We start from the raw sequence: 15,263 nt of genomic DNA on the forward strand, positions 1-15,263 counted from the left end.
CAAAGTTGTAGGAAATTTAATTTTCTATAATTTCGGTCTGATTAAAAAATATCGTAAGATGGACCGTTCAAAAGTTACAGCTGATTAAAGACTTTGATTATTTTTTCAAAAATCAATATTTGAAATTTGATTAAAAATGGCTTTATCTCGAAAAATATCAGTCCTAGGGTATTTTTTATTGGGAACAAAGTTGTAGGAAATTTAATTTTCTATAATTTCGGTCTGATTAAAAACTATCGTAAGATGAATATTTAAAAATTTACAAGGCAATTACCGAAGTAACGTAAAGAAGATAAATTGAATTTTCAGTTTGGATTAGAAAAATTTATGTAAATTGTAAAAAATAATGATTTTTTGTAAGATGTTATGAGTGTATACTGTATAATAGAAGAAGTAGGGCATAACAATTGCTAAGGAAATATCTTGAGGTTATTAAAGCTGCAACAACAGTAATTGTCAGTCTGGTATATTCTATTTTACAGATAACGCGAAACGTCTTAACGCTTGGATCCTTTTAACCCCCTAAGGACTCTATCAACTACACTCTAGTTTAATAATAATAACTAGGGTCTTATCTTAATAACACTCATTGTCATTGTTCTGAGCCTTGACCTGAAAAAATCAAATAATGATAATAACCTTTGGCAACTATCTAAGGAGGTAATTTAATTATTTTATTTAACAATAGGACGTCCACTTATGCTTGTATGACCGGCACTCTCATTAGTTATTTAATTTAGCTCAGCACACCGGCTAAAGACTTAACTGCTGGGCTTAACGTCTGATAAAAAAAGTTAAATCCTCGCGAGCCTACAGCGCTAAGAGATCCGGGTCTTTTACTGTGGAGAAGCTACAGAACCGGGATATGGGTGCGGAGGACAAAGAGAATGTAGTATCGGGTAATGTAGTGGAAAGAGGGTAAAAAAATGTGTGTTCTTTAGCAAAGAATAGAAAAACGAGAGAGGAATGTATGTCGGCCGGACAGTCTTGAAAGCTCTGCTAACTTTTTTTACGCTTGTGTAGACTACGGAACAGTAGTTGAGATTATTAAAGAAATAAATAAATAAAAGGGATTTTCTTTTTTAGGAATTTTAGATAAAAGACTTGAAATATTTTTTATCGCCTATTAAAACTTGAGCGTTTAATAATCTTTGGTTTATTTACGACTGACTGATTGCCGCGGCGGTTATTTAAATGAAAAAAAATTAAAATAAAGTTAAGGATAAATGAGAGTAGTAATTTAACAGAATTTGTAGAAATGAATCTGAGGATTGCGAGGACTCAGTAGACAGCGAGTTGTTAATTAACGGCTTGACACCTGGACCAGCTATAGAAGTACGTAAAGCCACTTGCCGAATTAACTGAACAAATAAATTTAATTGGGTAAATAATAAATAATTAAAATTACAACACAACAGATATGTCTCGGCGACAGCGTAGAAATATTCGTCCACAACAAATTATTATCGACGGAGATCTCATTCCACTGGCACGGTATCAGCCAACAAGGATCTTCGCACATGGACGGCGTCACAATGATAACCCAGTGTCCAATTCTCCCGTTCACCAGCTTCCGGTATGACTTTAAGCCCGACAGTAATGGAACTTATTTCTATCACGCCCACTCAAGTATTTATCGCCCATCAATATCATCAATCTCCAATCCACTCGCAACACAAACTCTATTAAATAAATATTTTTAAATCAGTTTATCAACAAGCCGACGGTTTGCACGGAGCTCTGATAGTTAACTCCCCGTCAGACGACCAGAATCTACAAAATACTTTTATTCTATCAGCAAAATCAGATCATATCTCGCCGCTATCGTCCTCTCAATCGGCTCCAATCGCTTTGACAATAAACGGCAAGGTAATCAAACAATTATATCTTGATATACATCATAAAATCCAATTACTATTATTTATATAAAAACTCTTCAGATCAATAATGCAGAGTGGACCGTCCAGAGGCAACAATTATCGTCTGCGGTTAATAAACGCCAATATTTTCTGCCCGCTTGCATTTTTCATCGACGAGCAGCCATAAATCATAAAACTTTAAAATCCCGTTAGATATAACATACACGGTAATCTATAATTCCAGGTCCCGTGGAATCTTATTCGCGTGTTGACTGGGTTCATGTCCCAGAGCCAAAGGAACTTCGTATCGGGTAATAAATTTTGGCATACCGCCTTCTGTAGTTTAGCCTAAACTCAACACCGTTTCGGTGTTTCCACGAGTAGCAAAAGCTCACCTTCGCTATCCATATATATATATATATATATATACATGGGTATTGTATGTATACATATGTTGAACCACGTAAAGTTATTCTGTCTAGAATTCTCTGGTTCTAAACACTAACACTCATCATTGAGTCTAGTCTTTAGTCTGGAGGGTAAAGCCTCGGATGTAGAGAGTGGAGTCTAGAAAGGGTGATGTATACAGTGGGACTGGTCTAGAATAGTAGTTGGTGGAACGTAACAGCGAGATCGCGTGTCGACTAGCTGATCATGCTGAAAACATTAAACTCTGTACAAACTTCTAGCCCATTACCATCCGTCTTTGAGGCAAGAAAACTTACTGCTCTGCTACTACTTCTGCTATTACTTGTTACTAGCAAAGCTCCTCCCACCTGCTATCGCGGTTTGATTGATGTGGGTGAATTATTAGCGTTTAAACATATCTGGCAACATCTTCCGAGTTGTTCGATTTTCTCTGGCTCTTTCTTTTCGCCGGGTATATATTTAGATTAAGATATATTAATCTTGATGGCTGGTTGCTCGGGTGGTGGGTCATGTCGAGTTGCTTTCAGAGTACGGTAGAATCTACAGTCTCCAGTCCGGGAATTAAAGGAGTCTAGACTATGAACAATCGGACTGGGGCTGAGATAGACTGAGACGCGAGATGCTGACCGAAGATACTCGTGGACAGTTTCCGACGTTATCGTTAACGTGAGCTTTGCCGTAGTTGTGAAAGTTAGCTGTAAGATCACTCGTGGGAGTTGGAACTACCCTTGGGTCTCGATCGCTGCTTTATACTTCTTGTGTATCTTTTCAGTGATAGCTCAGCCGAACACTGAAAAAAAAATTAAATAAATAGAACGGAATTGATTCAATTTAAACTTTCAAACAGTTCATTTTTGTTTATTGTTTTTTATTAATTTAGGATCGGGTTCTTTTGATAAACTAGAGCCGAAATTCAAATCCGGGTGTACGCATGTACGGACTTTAGTATCTTGGAAATTAATTTATTTATTTGAATAATTTTCGCGGGAATCTATAGAAGATATGAACTTTTGTAGCTTCTGAAAATTTCTATTTCAAAAATAAAAATTTTTTTTTAATTAAATTGCAAGTTAGTGATCTAATTGATTAGAAAAATTAAATGAAGTCTAATTACTGATAAATTTTAAGAAATAAAAAAATTAATCGAACTGTGCGTATGTGTGAATGTAGACCGTAAATGCCTCCGAAACTAATTAACTGATTTGAATAATTCTTAGTGCAATCTCGAGAGTTAATTACTCCCTATACAACTCATCAAATTTTAAATCCAATCGATAGATTAATTTTCAATCTAATAAATAAAATTTTCAAAAATATATTTCCCATAATTCAGCAGCTGCCGGTCTTTTTATCACTTTAAATTAAATCCATTCTCATCAATGTTTGAATTTAATTTATGACAAATTTAAATTTCACGTCAAAGAATTTTCTTCATTACTTTTTTTTCAGCAGCAACTGAAAGAAATGTAATTTTGATGGGCAACAGCAGCGCGAGTGTAAGAAATAATCTGCATAAAAAAGAAAAAAAATAAACAATAAGGAGGGTAAAAATAAACAATAAGTACGGAAAATAATAAAAATAGTAGGCGAGAAGGATTTATTCGCACTATTCTCGTGCATATACATTTCCCCGACCTAAATAATCTCAGAGTTGCAATCTACGGAGACATTTGTATTCCTCGCACGGGTGAATTCTTTTGGCGGTGATGTGCATATATATTTATATATATGGTGTAGTTGCTCTTTAAAGGAAAATATCGCGGCAGTGTGTTAAATTCAAAAGCCACAGACGTATGTACAGAGCACACACTGTGTGCTGTACTATCCATATAATTTATAAATTATTTATTTATATTTTTATCGTCATCCTCATCCTCATCTTCCTTTTTAAATTCAAATACGCGGGAATAAATTATTATTCTGAGCGTATTACGGGACATAAGAAGCTCTCAAGAATTTCCATTATCTCTTTATGCGCAGAATTTAAACTAAAAAATGGAGTTGAATTATGATAAATTAATTAAATTTAATTTAATATATATATACATATATATACGTCCACATACAAGGAATATTAAATTGTCGGTCGGTTCTTTTTTAATTATTTAGTTTTGTTGTATTATTGTCGAGATAAATGAATTTCGTGAAATAGAAAACTGTCAGTAACTTTCGCGAGCAAGCTGCGTCGAGGCACTTTGGATCGACGCCAATTCAATTAGACCCTTAAACGCGTAACCTGACAGAGCAGCGCATTCCTACCCAGGTGGTGTCGGAGTTGCCGCGCAGAACCCACTAGTAACACCCATGCCACCCATGCCACCGATCGCACCGATCTCGATAAATTCATTCTGAGGGACGTGGACGACATGTCTCATTGAATTAAAGTCACCGATTGCGCATCTGTCAAATTACCCGTTTCGTTTTATTGTGACTTTATTTCTCTTGTTTATGCTATGGTTTATTTTTCATACTAATCAGTACGAACAATTTTTTAATTTATATTCTGGGGATTATTTCTATACTTAAATATATGAGAGTGACGTTTAATTATTATTTTTTATCGCAGAATATTTTTATTTCCCATCGAAAATTTCCTCAGTCGAAATTAGGTTTTTTTTTTTTTTTTTTTTTTTCTTAAGTTCTGAAGTAAATTAATATTTAAATTTTCGATTTATCGGCAAAAAGTTATTAAATAAAAAAATTTTATCAAAAGTAATAAAAATAAATTTACAATTTTGAAATTTTCAAAATTTATTCCATTGGTAAAATTGGAGGTTTGTTATTTGAATATTAATTAGGATATTTTCGGGCTACTGATAAATTAAAAAAACAAAATGAATACATATGTATGTATGTATTAAATATATATATATAGTTAAACTTGACGTGCGAAGAGACAGGAACGAGTTTGAGGATTTCTGTACGCTTGGGACGTTTAAATGTAAATTACACTCCCAGAATCCTCACCCCTCTTTACCTAAGGATTATTACCATAATTTGCGTCAGCGTCATTTCATTTCCCTTCCTCTTGTTCTCTCTTATTCTATTTATCTCACCTCTATCTCTTCTCGTTCATCGGTAGCACTCTGCGCTCTATGCTCTAGACTCTAGACCGAACGTTCAACGCCCAACGTTACGTCTATGCCAGTGGTAGCAGTGGTTGTACCACCGCTTGGTACGTACCATCACCACTCTTGTTTCATTTGGGATTTAGTTTGAAATTTCCCTAGACCTGAATCCACTTAATCATTTTTATTTAATTAAATTTCAATTCACCAATCACTCGCGATATTAATTATAATTACTATCAAAATTACTGTCAGTATTTTACCTGTTTAAAAGATTATGTCGAGTGACTCGAGCAGGTCAGACTAGAAATTATTTATTGACCAAAACTTGGATATAAATCAGAAAATTTTTAAAAAAAATTCAAAAAATGAAAATTTATTTTTTGAATAATTCAAAAAGTACTTGGCCGATCGGTTTGAAATTTTGGGGGGCTGCAAAGGCCCATGCCCGCTTTGTGTTCCCACGAAAATTATTTAAATCTGTCGATTACTTTCCAAGATATTTAGAGTCCGTACATTCGTACATCCGTACGCTGATTTGAATTTTGGCTCTAAATCCCGCGCAAATGACTTTTGAGATTTGAAATCAAAAATACACATTGAAAAAAGTGTTTTCTAAAGAATAGACTGAGTAATTTTTTGAAAAATTAATAACTTAAAGTTTAAAGTTTAAAATTTGTTAATAAAAAGTCTCAGTGTCTAAGAAAATTTTTAGAAAAAATTCAAAAAGTACTTGGCCGATCGGTTTGAAATTTGGGGGGCTGCAAAGGCACATACCCGCTTTGTGTTCCCACAAAAATTATTTGAATCGGTTGATTACTTTCCAAGATATTTAGAGTCCGTACATTCGTACATCCGTACGCTGATTTGAATTTTGGCTCTAAATCCCGCGCAAATGACTTTTGAGATTTGAAATTAAAAGTACACATTAAAAAAAGTGTTTTCTCAAGAATAGACTGAGTAATTTTTTGAAAAATTAATAACTTAAAGTTTAAAGTTTAAAATTTGTTAATAAAAAGTCTCATTGTCTAAGAAAATTTTTAGAAAAAATTCAAAAAAGAAAATTTATTTTTTGGATAATTCAAAAAGTACTTGGCCGATCGGTTTTAAATTTTGGGAGGCTGTACAGATCTATGTCCTCTTTGTGTTCCCACAAAAATTATTTAAATCTGTTGATTACTTTTCAAGATATTTAGAGTCCGCACATTCGTACATCCGTACGCTGATTTGAATTTTGGCTCTAAATCCCGCGCAAATGACTTTTGAGATTTGAAATTAAAAGTACACATTAAAAAAAGTGTTTTCTCAAGAATAGACTGAGTAATTTTTTGAAAAATTAATAATTTAAAATTTAAAGTTTAAAATTAGTTAATAAAAAGTCTAATTATATCGTAAAGTTGACTTAGCGGTATTTTGATTTTTTTTATAAAAGTTCGAGGCACTGTCTATGGAGTTTTTGAAAATAAATATGAATAAGTAGTTAAGGTAGTTGTAGTCCTGTTCAAGTAGACGTCGTTATCCCTGGGTACTTGTGTTCCCACAGGGATAATTAAAAATGCTGGGCGGTTGTCAGATGAAAAAGTATAAATAGAACAAAATTCAAATTATGAGGGCGATTGCTAACGGCGGGAGTCACTGCAACCACTTGGTACACTCAGTAGTCTACTACTTAATGTCCTATTCCTGCGGTCAAAGACTTTTTACTTTTGCGACCGGATTGGAGAAAATAGTCGGCGGGAAGTTTATTATTAATATTTATTTTAAAAATCAATCCTTCAGTTTCCAGAGCGGGAATTTAAATAATTTTCGAAGCAGTGTCCTCGTTATTTGTAACAAAGCATTTTTTTGCGGGAATTTTTCCAGCAAATAATGGAAATAAAATATATAGTGTAGACTATTGAAATTTCTTTGTGTAATAAAATACTAGAGATTATTTATTTACTTGTCGTTATTAGAACTCGAAGCGTAATCCGGGGAATTTTCATTGTTTTATTTTCAATAGAGTCACGTAATTGGCATTTCCAGTGTTTCAATTGTTTATTTACGATAATTACTAACACGTTACAAAGTTATTTTGTTGAATGGATTGAAAGCTGAGATTAATTTTGAATAATTACGATTTTTATATTAATTTTGTATAATAGCCAGCAAAATAATGACGTCCATTGTAATTACAAGTTTCATTACGGGTATATTTCACTAATTAAAATTAGTAGTTGTATCAATTATTTTGGTTTAATCATTTTTAATAAAAAACGAACTTTGACCCGGCAAATTTGGTTAATTATGTTTTTTTAAAATTATTTTTCAAGTCACTAAAAGTTATTTAAAATTTTTTTTTTAAGCTTTTACTTTACTCTTAAAGTGTATGCAGGTCATATTTCTTACTTACAGTCATACGATACACTTTTTTTTCTTTTTAAAATTATAAAAAAAAAATTTTTTCTGTAAAGAAAAATTTTTTTCCCAAATCTCGACTTACGCCCACTTGTGATGAATAAAAAAAATAATTCGAGCACTTGAATAAATATGTCTATTGATTTTTAAACAAGTACACTAAAATCACCGGGTTTACAAAAATCAATACCAGAATATTTAAATTCAATAAAATGAAAGCTGGTAGTTTTACCAACCACATCACACGTAATCCCTTTAAACTCAAAATAGAAAATTTGAAAAACGGTTGAGGAAAACGGCTGCAGAAAAACCCCAAAACTTCCCGCTGTTTTTGAGCTCAGGGAGTTGAGTCTAGATTTTCTATGAAATTTCTATAAATTTTCTTACTCTCTAAATATGAATTAGTGATTTTTCACTAATTTCAAGTGAATATTCACTAATTGTCAATGCTACAATCGTACCACGCAGAATTAGTGAATATTCACTAAATGAATATGTGAATATTGGAATTCACTGATTTGATAAGTGAATATTCACTAATTGTCAATGCTACAATCGTACCACGCAGAATTAGTGAATATTCACTAAATGAATATGTGAATATTGGAATTCACTGATTTGATAAGTGAATATTCACTAATTGTCAATGCTACAATCTTACCACGCAGAATTAGTGAATATTCACTAAATGAATATGTGAATATTGGAATTCACTGATTTGATAAGTGAATATTCACTAATTGTCAATGCTACAATCGTACCACGCAGAATTAGTGAATATTCACTAAATGAATATGTGAATATTGGAATTCACTGATTTGATAAGTGAATATGAGAATCCACTAAATTGAAAAGTGAATATGGGAATCCACTGATTTCATCGGTGAAAAAAAATATTATATTGCGAAAAAAAATATAAGACACTTGTAATTAGATCCGAAATGTGATTAATGTATTAGAATCATTACTTAGAGGAAGTATACATAATTTTGGTTGATGAAAAAATCCCGGTGACTGCTGGGCTCGAACCTGCATCCTTCCGATTCAAAGTCTTAGATGCTATCCACTGTGCTGACCTACGCATGTGATCGCGTGAGTGTAAATAGTATATTCGTTATGATACCAAACAATAACTGATGAAGAAATAAAAAAATCCGTGATGTTAAGATTGACGTACTCTTCATATAAATATATTATTGTTCTGTACTTCTATTTTTTTTTATTTTGAAAGTTTTTTATTAAAATTTTTAAAAATAGCACCATAATTATTAATTATATTTATATCTAGTAAAATATTTAATTATTTGCTAGTTAAAGTTACTAGTGAAATTGTGAAATTCATAAATTAAGAAGTGAATAACAGTTTCACTTGTAGAAATTATGAAAAGATCGCTAGTTCAGTAGTGAAAATCACTAATTTACTAGTGAAAATTATAGTACTAAATTTATTAGTGAGAATTCACTAATTTGTTATTTAAATACACTGATTATGAAGTGAATACTGCTTCACTAACCTAATTAATTAAATTTCCACTAATTCATGTTTAGAGAGTAGACGAAACCAATAACTTCCTTTTTCCAAAAATTTTAAATCTTCATAGCGGGAAGTTAAAAATAAAACTCAGATAAATTAAAATTTTTCATAAACCTGAGGACAATAAATGCTGATAGATATTCAACTGTAATTATTTTCGGAGCCGAACGGCCGCTAGTCCACTCGCCGAAAAAAAGTCCCGGTACTTTAAACGAGCGGAGTTTTAAAAGCGAGGATGTAAATTTATCGAGTTATACGTTAGCTAGACGTCGAGCTTTTAGACGAAAATCTATCAGCTTAGTGTGGGATCATCAGCGTGTTACACAAAACAAAACGAAATAAAAGTAATGGAAAATGTGTTGTAGTAAAGTTGACGATATTGGTTTTTATCAGGAGCCATTGTGGATAAATGCATACAGTTATACACCTGCAGTAACTATAAAAACTGTTGTCTCGGTGCAATAAAACCGATCGACATGTAACTGATACGGTGTAACGGAAGTGCCTGACGAGTTTGCCGTACAACAAACTACTCGCCTATTTACATTTTTACTCGTTTGCTTTTCAATATCAAGGGATGCCGGTCTAAACTTTCACGATAATATTTTTTTTTTATTTATTTTTATTAACTATTGTACGCTGTTTGTTCTGTCATTGATATTGAATTCTAAACTATCGAGTAACACCTTTGTTATTTTATTACACTTTTTTTTTTAATAATTGAGCTGAGAAAAAATATGTGGGGTTAAATAAAATATAAGTTTATGATTAAGCCGTAGAATTTAATAAAAATGAAGACATGAAAATATTTTATTTTATTTAATTACGAGCTGGATTTTTCGAATACTTTCATTTTTCCAGTGCGCTGAATTATTTTATTCTCTGGAAGATCCTCGGTCTGACACCCACGCCACCGTCAATGACGGACACCTCGTTAAAGTAAATTACAGCAATATTGCAGCTTCTAAAGAGACCGAGTCTTCGACAACACCAGAACGAGTCTTTCACTATTTCATCCTCTTATTATTATTTTTTTTATTCTAGTACTTTTATTTTCGTGTCGCTCTTATTTGTCGTCGGTACACGAAAAATAGAGGAAATAAAATGAAAAAAATTTTGTGAAAAGAGGAAAGAGCTGTCTGACAATTCTAAAGGAACAAAGACTATACAGCATTTCTTTGTTGATAAATCTCAGCATTATTAACTAAATTATTTATTTATTTACAACTGTTTCATTTTCAGTTCTCATTTATTATTATCTTTTTCATTAAAAGTTAATTAACTTAAGTTGAATTATCCTATAGGTATCTAAATATACAGATATAAATTTTTTTTTCATTACTGCACGTACTTTTTTCATAATTTACTGTAGATTATTTTTAAATTTATAAATAATTTTCCGATAATTACTTTCCTAAACTGAATAAAAATTTTTAAATGAAATAAAAAAAAAATAAAATTTAAGCTGGAAAAAAAAATCTTAAGCTGGATTCGAACTTTAGACCTTCCATTAACTAGACAGCAGCTTTGATTATTATGTAATTTAAAAAATATTTTTATGGTTTATTTTAATAATTACTGCCAACGAACTGTAGTTACAATCACGAAAAAAATCATGTAATAATATATGATCACATGATCTATATATGTCTGTATATGATCACATACCCATGCAGGAGCCGCCAGAGTTGAACGACAGGGCCCTACTTGGCCCAGCACTGGGGAACCTAGCTTTGGCACATCTATATTGGCCCATGCTTGGCTCAAGATTGGGTACTCAGTTCTGGCCGTTACAATGATTACCCGGGCTTGGGCCAAGGTAGAATTACCCAAGTTTGGCTATACCTATGGTTTAATAAGTAGATCATATAAATGTATCAGTTTAACAATAGTAGGTTCGTCCAGTAGCTATCGTTCGGACCCAGCAATCAGAAGGACGGCAGTTCGCGCCCGGAGCCCAGCAGAATTTTCACCGAGTTTTTTTCACATTATTTACCTCCTTTAGATAGTTTAAGCGTTAATGATCATAAATTCTACGAGGTTAATAATGATAAATTTTTTTTTTAAATTAAATTTATTCGTTTCCTCGAGGCATGGGCAAGGTCTGGCAAAAAGGTCAGGGCCAGGACTGGCAACCAAGCATGGGCCAGGTCTAGCAACCGGGTCTGGCCCAATGTTATCACTCCAGAGTCCTACCAAGTCTGGGCCAAGGCTGGTTTACAAGCTTGGGCCAAGCCTGGGCCAGTCGTACTTTCCTCTTTGGGATACAACAAGATATGATCATATACGGGCATATATGACCCACATATGAATTCATATGACCATACATTTTGAATAAAAAAATTATACATGATCATATACAAAAGATATGATCATATATGATCATCGATTATATGTAAACATATGTAATAATTTTATAACAGGTCATGAAAATAATAAAAATTTTAATCACGAATTCCGTGACCTGGAATCGAACCTCCGACCTTCTGTTCACTAGTCAGTACCTGATTTTTAAATACAAGCGATTGGTTCGTAAAGTTTCTATTCAATTTTCACTGAATGAAGTTTAATAAAATTTTGTTAAACAACGATAACAATAATAATTAAATAAAATACTTAAAATTACTTTATCACAAGTAATTAAACTAATAAATTGTAAAATAATGTTGACAAACAATTTAATTGCTCGGAAGCAGTTATTAAATAAAGTTTAAGATCCACGAGCACTGAATGCAACTTTTTATTTTTCAATGTATATGTATAGAGATATACATGAGCATTAAGGAAAGAACAAAGCCTTAAGATGTCTTATTGGACCATTAGTGGTGGCATTTATCGAACCACAAAATACGCTGGTTACTGTGAAGAGGGACTCAACTATCCGGTTGTGGTCGGCGAGTCTGCTTTGAAAGATTGTTCCTTCTAAGAGCTTGACAAACGTTGCGGTAATGTCTTACGACACAAGCAATCAAAGTTCTCTATGAACGTTACACAAGCTTTAAATAAAAATATAATCTCATTACTGACTAATTACTTCTCTGTAGCGAAATTATTAGATAAATTCGTTTTTAATAATTACGTTGGTGATCAAACGAATTAATCCGATTAAAAGACTCGAGTTTGAGCAGAAAAAATTCGCAAAACTGTTTTACAATTAAATCTAATTACATTTTGAACAATAATATATTTTTTTAAAAGCTAATGTCCTGAGATATGACAATTTAAAAGTTATATAACTCGGGAAACTTTTAGAACTGAATATTCTTGAACTAGGGAATTATTCCGAGGAAAAAAGTAATAATAAAAATAATAATAATGTGAAAGAATAATAATAGTAAGTCTAGAGTACTTACATTTTTTTTGTTAAATATTTTTTTACTCCCGTTTTTTGTCAACTCCCGGTAGCCCATTAATAAGTTTCTCAGAACTTTTTACTACAATATTCATTATGGCAATAATGTTTTCATTTTTTAGAAAATTTAAACTTTTTTTTCCTGTTGAGAAACGGTTTTTTTATTCAAATTTTCTTTATTTACGATAATGGAAATTGTAACAATTATAATAATGGTTTCATTGATGTGTTAAATGTTTTTTATCGAAATTAGTTTAATTGATTAAACTAGTGACCGTAAACCCGCACGATGTTATTATGGATTACTATTTAGTTTAATTAATTAATCATATGTAAATTTTACATTTCAATACATCCCCAGCATTATTATTATTATGATTATCGATTATCATCATTTTATTTTTAAATTAAAAATAAAATTTTTTTTAAAAATTGCAGTCAAAAAATTCACCGGTTCCATTTACGAAATTTTTTTAAAAATTTCGTGAACTGGATTCGAACTTCGGAGCTCCTGTTACCGACTCAGCAGCCCTTGTAGGAAAAAAAATATTGACAACGGGGCCAGTCTTGGCACAATACTGGGCTACCCAGGCTCGGCCTCCAAAAGTTGATCCGAGATCCAACCAACGTCCAAGTGACAAGCTTTGGTTTGTCAGTCTTGGGCCAAGGTTCAGCCAATACTCAAGTGACAAGCCTGGGTTTGCCAGTCTTGGGCCAAGGTTCAGCCAATACTCAAGTAACAAGCCCTGGTTTATCAGTCTAAATAACAAATGGTACCTAAAAACCTCTGGCTTCTATATATAGTATAACAGCTTAGTGGATAAGACACTTGCCTAGCAGCCATGAAGGACCAGGTTCGAGACCTAGCAAATGCAAAAAAAATTAGTTTCATCAACCTACCCGATTTCTCTATTGTACAAATTTATTTCCATATATATGTTGTAATCACACATATGTCTGCTAATATTTTTTTTTTTTTATTTATGTTTAATAAGTATAGGTGGTTATTTAGCAATAGTCTTGGCACAATACTGGCTCTCGATATTGGGCCAATACTTAGATGCGGTCTTGGCACAATACTGTCACTCAAGCTTGGCTCGGTGTTATCATTTCGGTGCTTAGACAGACTTCGACCAATCTTGGATTTCAAGCTTTCCCCAGAGTTAATAAGTCTTGCGCCAAGCCTCGGCCAAGCTTGGGCCGATTGTTTTTTCCTTTAAGGGAGCTCCGCTCACTAAATTCAAGGGATTAAAAGTAATTTAAAGTCTCGCCGTCAAAAGAATAACAAATTTATCTCAATTACGATTAATAGCAAAGCAAATATTCGTACTTGGGATAAATAATAGATGACAAGTGAGAATGTACGCCGAGAGTTGGCAAGTTTTAGTGGTCGCGTGTTTGTATCTCCCCGAACCGTTATGTTGTCAAAGTAAAGGAATATAGAGAAGAAACACGTGGTCTGGGTAACTTGAGGGCTGACAGAGCTCTGCAGCCCACAGCGAACCAAGTGGATATGAGCGGATGGAAAATGGAGATGGAGATGGAGAGTAATGCCAGTGAAGGGGTTTTACGGGCAGTGGAGCAAGCGGAGAAGAAGGAGACGGAGGAACTTGGGCTGACGGGGACGAGTTTATCTGGCGGTTAACACACTAGGGAGGTTTATACTCAAGCAAGTCTGCTATCGGTCCGGGCTCTGGTTCGCTGCTCCCTGTGTACCCCCCGGACCCCTCATTCTCCTCCCCGACGATTCGCTCCCTTCCCCATGTATATCTACTAGGTTGTACAGTAGTTAGTTTTGTTAGTTGGCAGTTTCGTTGACGACAACCAACTACTTCTGTCACTGCGCTGGGTCAAAGCTGTAAAGCCTTCCCATCAACCTATATTACATCACCAGAGAATTCAACGATAAAACATTGTTAACATTACCCAAATATTGGCTTTTCTACTAAATCCACTCTTTGATGCTCTTTTACTTACTTCAAAAGCGAACGCCTTTTTCACTTCTAACTCCATTAAATATTTCATCTAATAGATCACTAAACTTTTTTTTATGTAAACTTCCGAAATAATAGACAGCAGAAATTTTTTTTTAAGCGAAATAAAAAAAAAATTAATCGGATAATTTTAATAAAATTCATTGAATTTTTTTACTGTGAAAACTATTTATTTGAAAGGGCTATGAATTATTTTTTTTACGGCAACTTTACGAGGAAAGAGCGGAGAATTTTAAATTTTTTTTTAGTAGAGTTTGATATCATTTGAGGGTTCATTTGATGATTTTAATTATTGAGGTAAGAGGGCTGACATGATATCGAATGCACTACTGTTCATTACTGCAGATACGTCTCAAGTCGGGGATCAAAGGCAAACTATTCATGAATTGTCAATTAGAGTATTCTGAGTACTGGTTGAATATTACTATTATTATTATTTGTCTTGATTAATATCTCGGTGGAATTTTCGTTATGAAGAGAATTAATATTTGAATAGAGATGGCCATATTGACAGGTTTTGAATTTCGGAGCATGAGTTTGAATTGTCGTATTAGAGGTCGGATGCATGAGATGGGATCAGGTGAAAAATAAAATATAAACTGCGGAATTAAAACTGACACTCAAATTTTT

At 33.0% G+C, this 15,263-nt stretch overlaps 1 protein-coding gene across 1 annotated transcript; it reads left to right on the forward strand.

Moving 5' to 3' along the window:
* Positions 1-1,145: 1,145 nt before the first annotated feature.
* On the forward strand, positions 1,146-2,072 carry LOC130665190 (uncharacterized). Its single transcript, XM_057465495.1, has 4 exons — positions 1,146-1,335; positions 1,419-1,629; positions 1,709-1,869; positions 1,941-2,072. The coding sequence occupies exons 2-4, from the start codon at positions 1,521-1,523 to the stop codon at positions 2,070-2,072; spliced, it is 402 nt and encodes a 133-aa protein (XP_057321478.1). The 5' UTR covers positions 1,146-1,335; positions 1,419-1,520.
* The last annotated feature ends 13,191 nt before the right edge of the window (positions 2,073-15,263 follow it).

The sequence above is a fragment of the Microplitis mediator genome, chromosome 3, assembly GCF_029852145.1.
Source record: "Microplitis mediator isolate UGA2020A chromosome 3, iyMicMedi2.1, whole genome shotgun sequence".
NCBI classification, from domain to species: domain Eukaryota; kingdom Metazoa; phylum Arthropoda; class Insecta; order Hymenoptera; family Braconidae; genus Microplitis; species Microplitis mediator.

Excerpts from the sequence above, each read along its gene's own strand:
- LOC130665190 (XM_057465495.1), top strand. The coding sequence starts at position 1,521 with ATGGACGGCGTCACAATGATAACCCAGTGTCCAATTCTCCCGTTCACC. Across the intron at positions 1,630-1,708 it reads TTTCTATCACGCCCACTCAA|TTTATCAACAAGCCGACGGT; the intron begins GTATTTATCGCC and ends TTTTTAAATCAG. Across the intron at positions 1,870-1,940 it reads CTTTGACAATAAACGGCAAG|ATCAATAATGCAGAGTGGAC; the intron begins GTAATCAAACAA and ends AAAACTCTTCAG.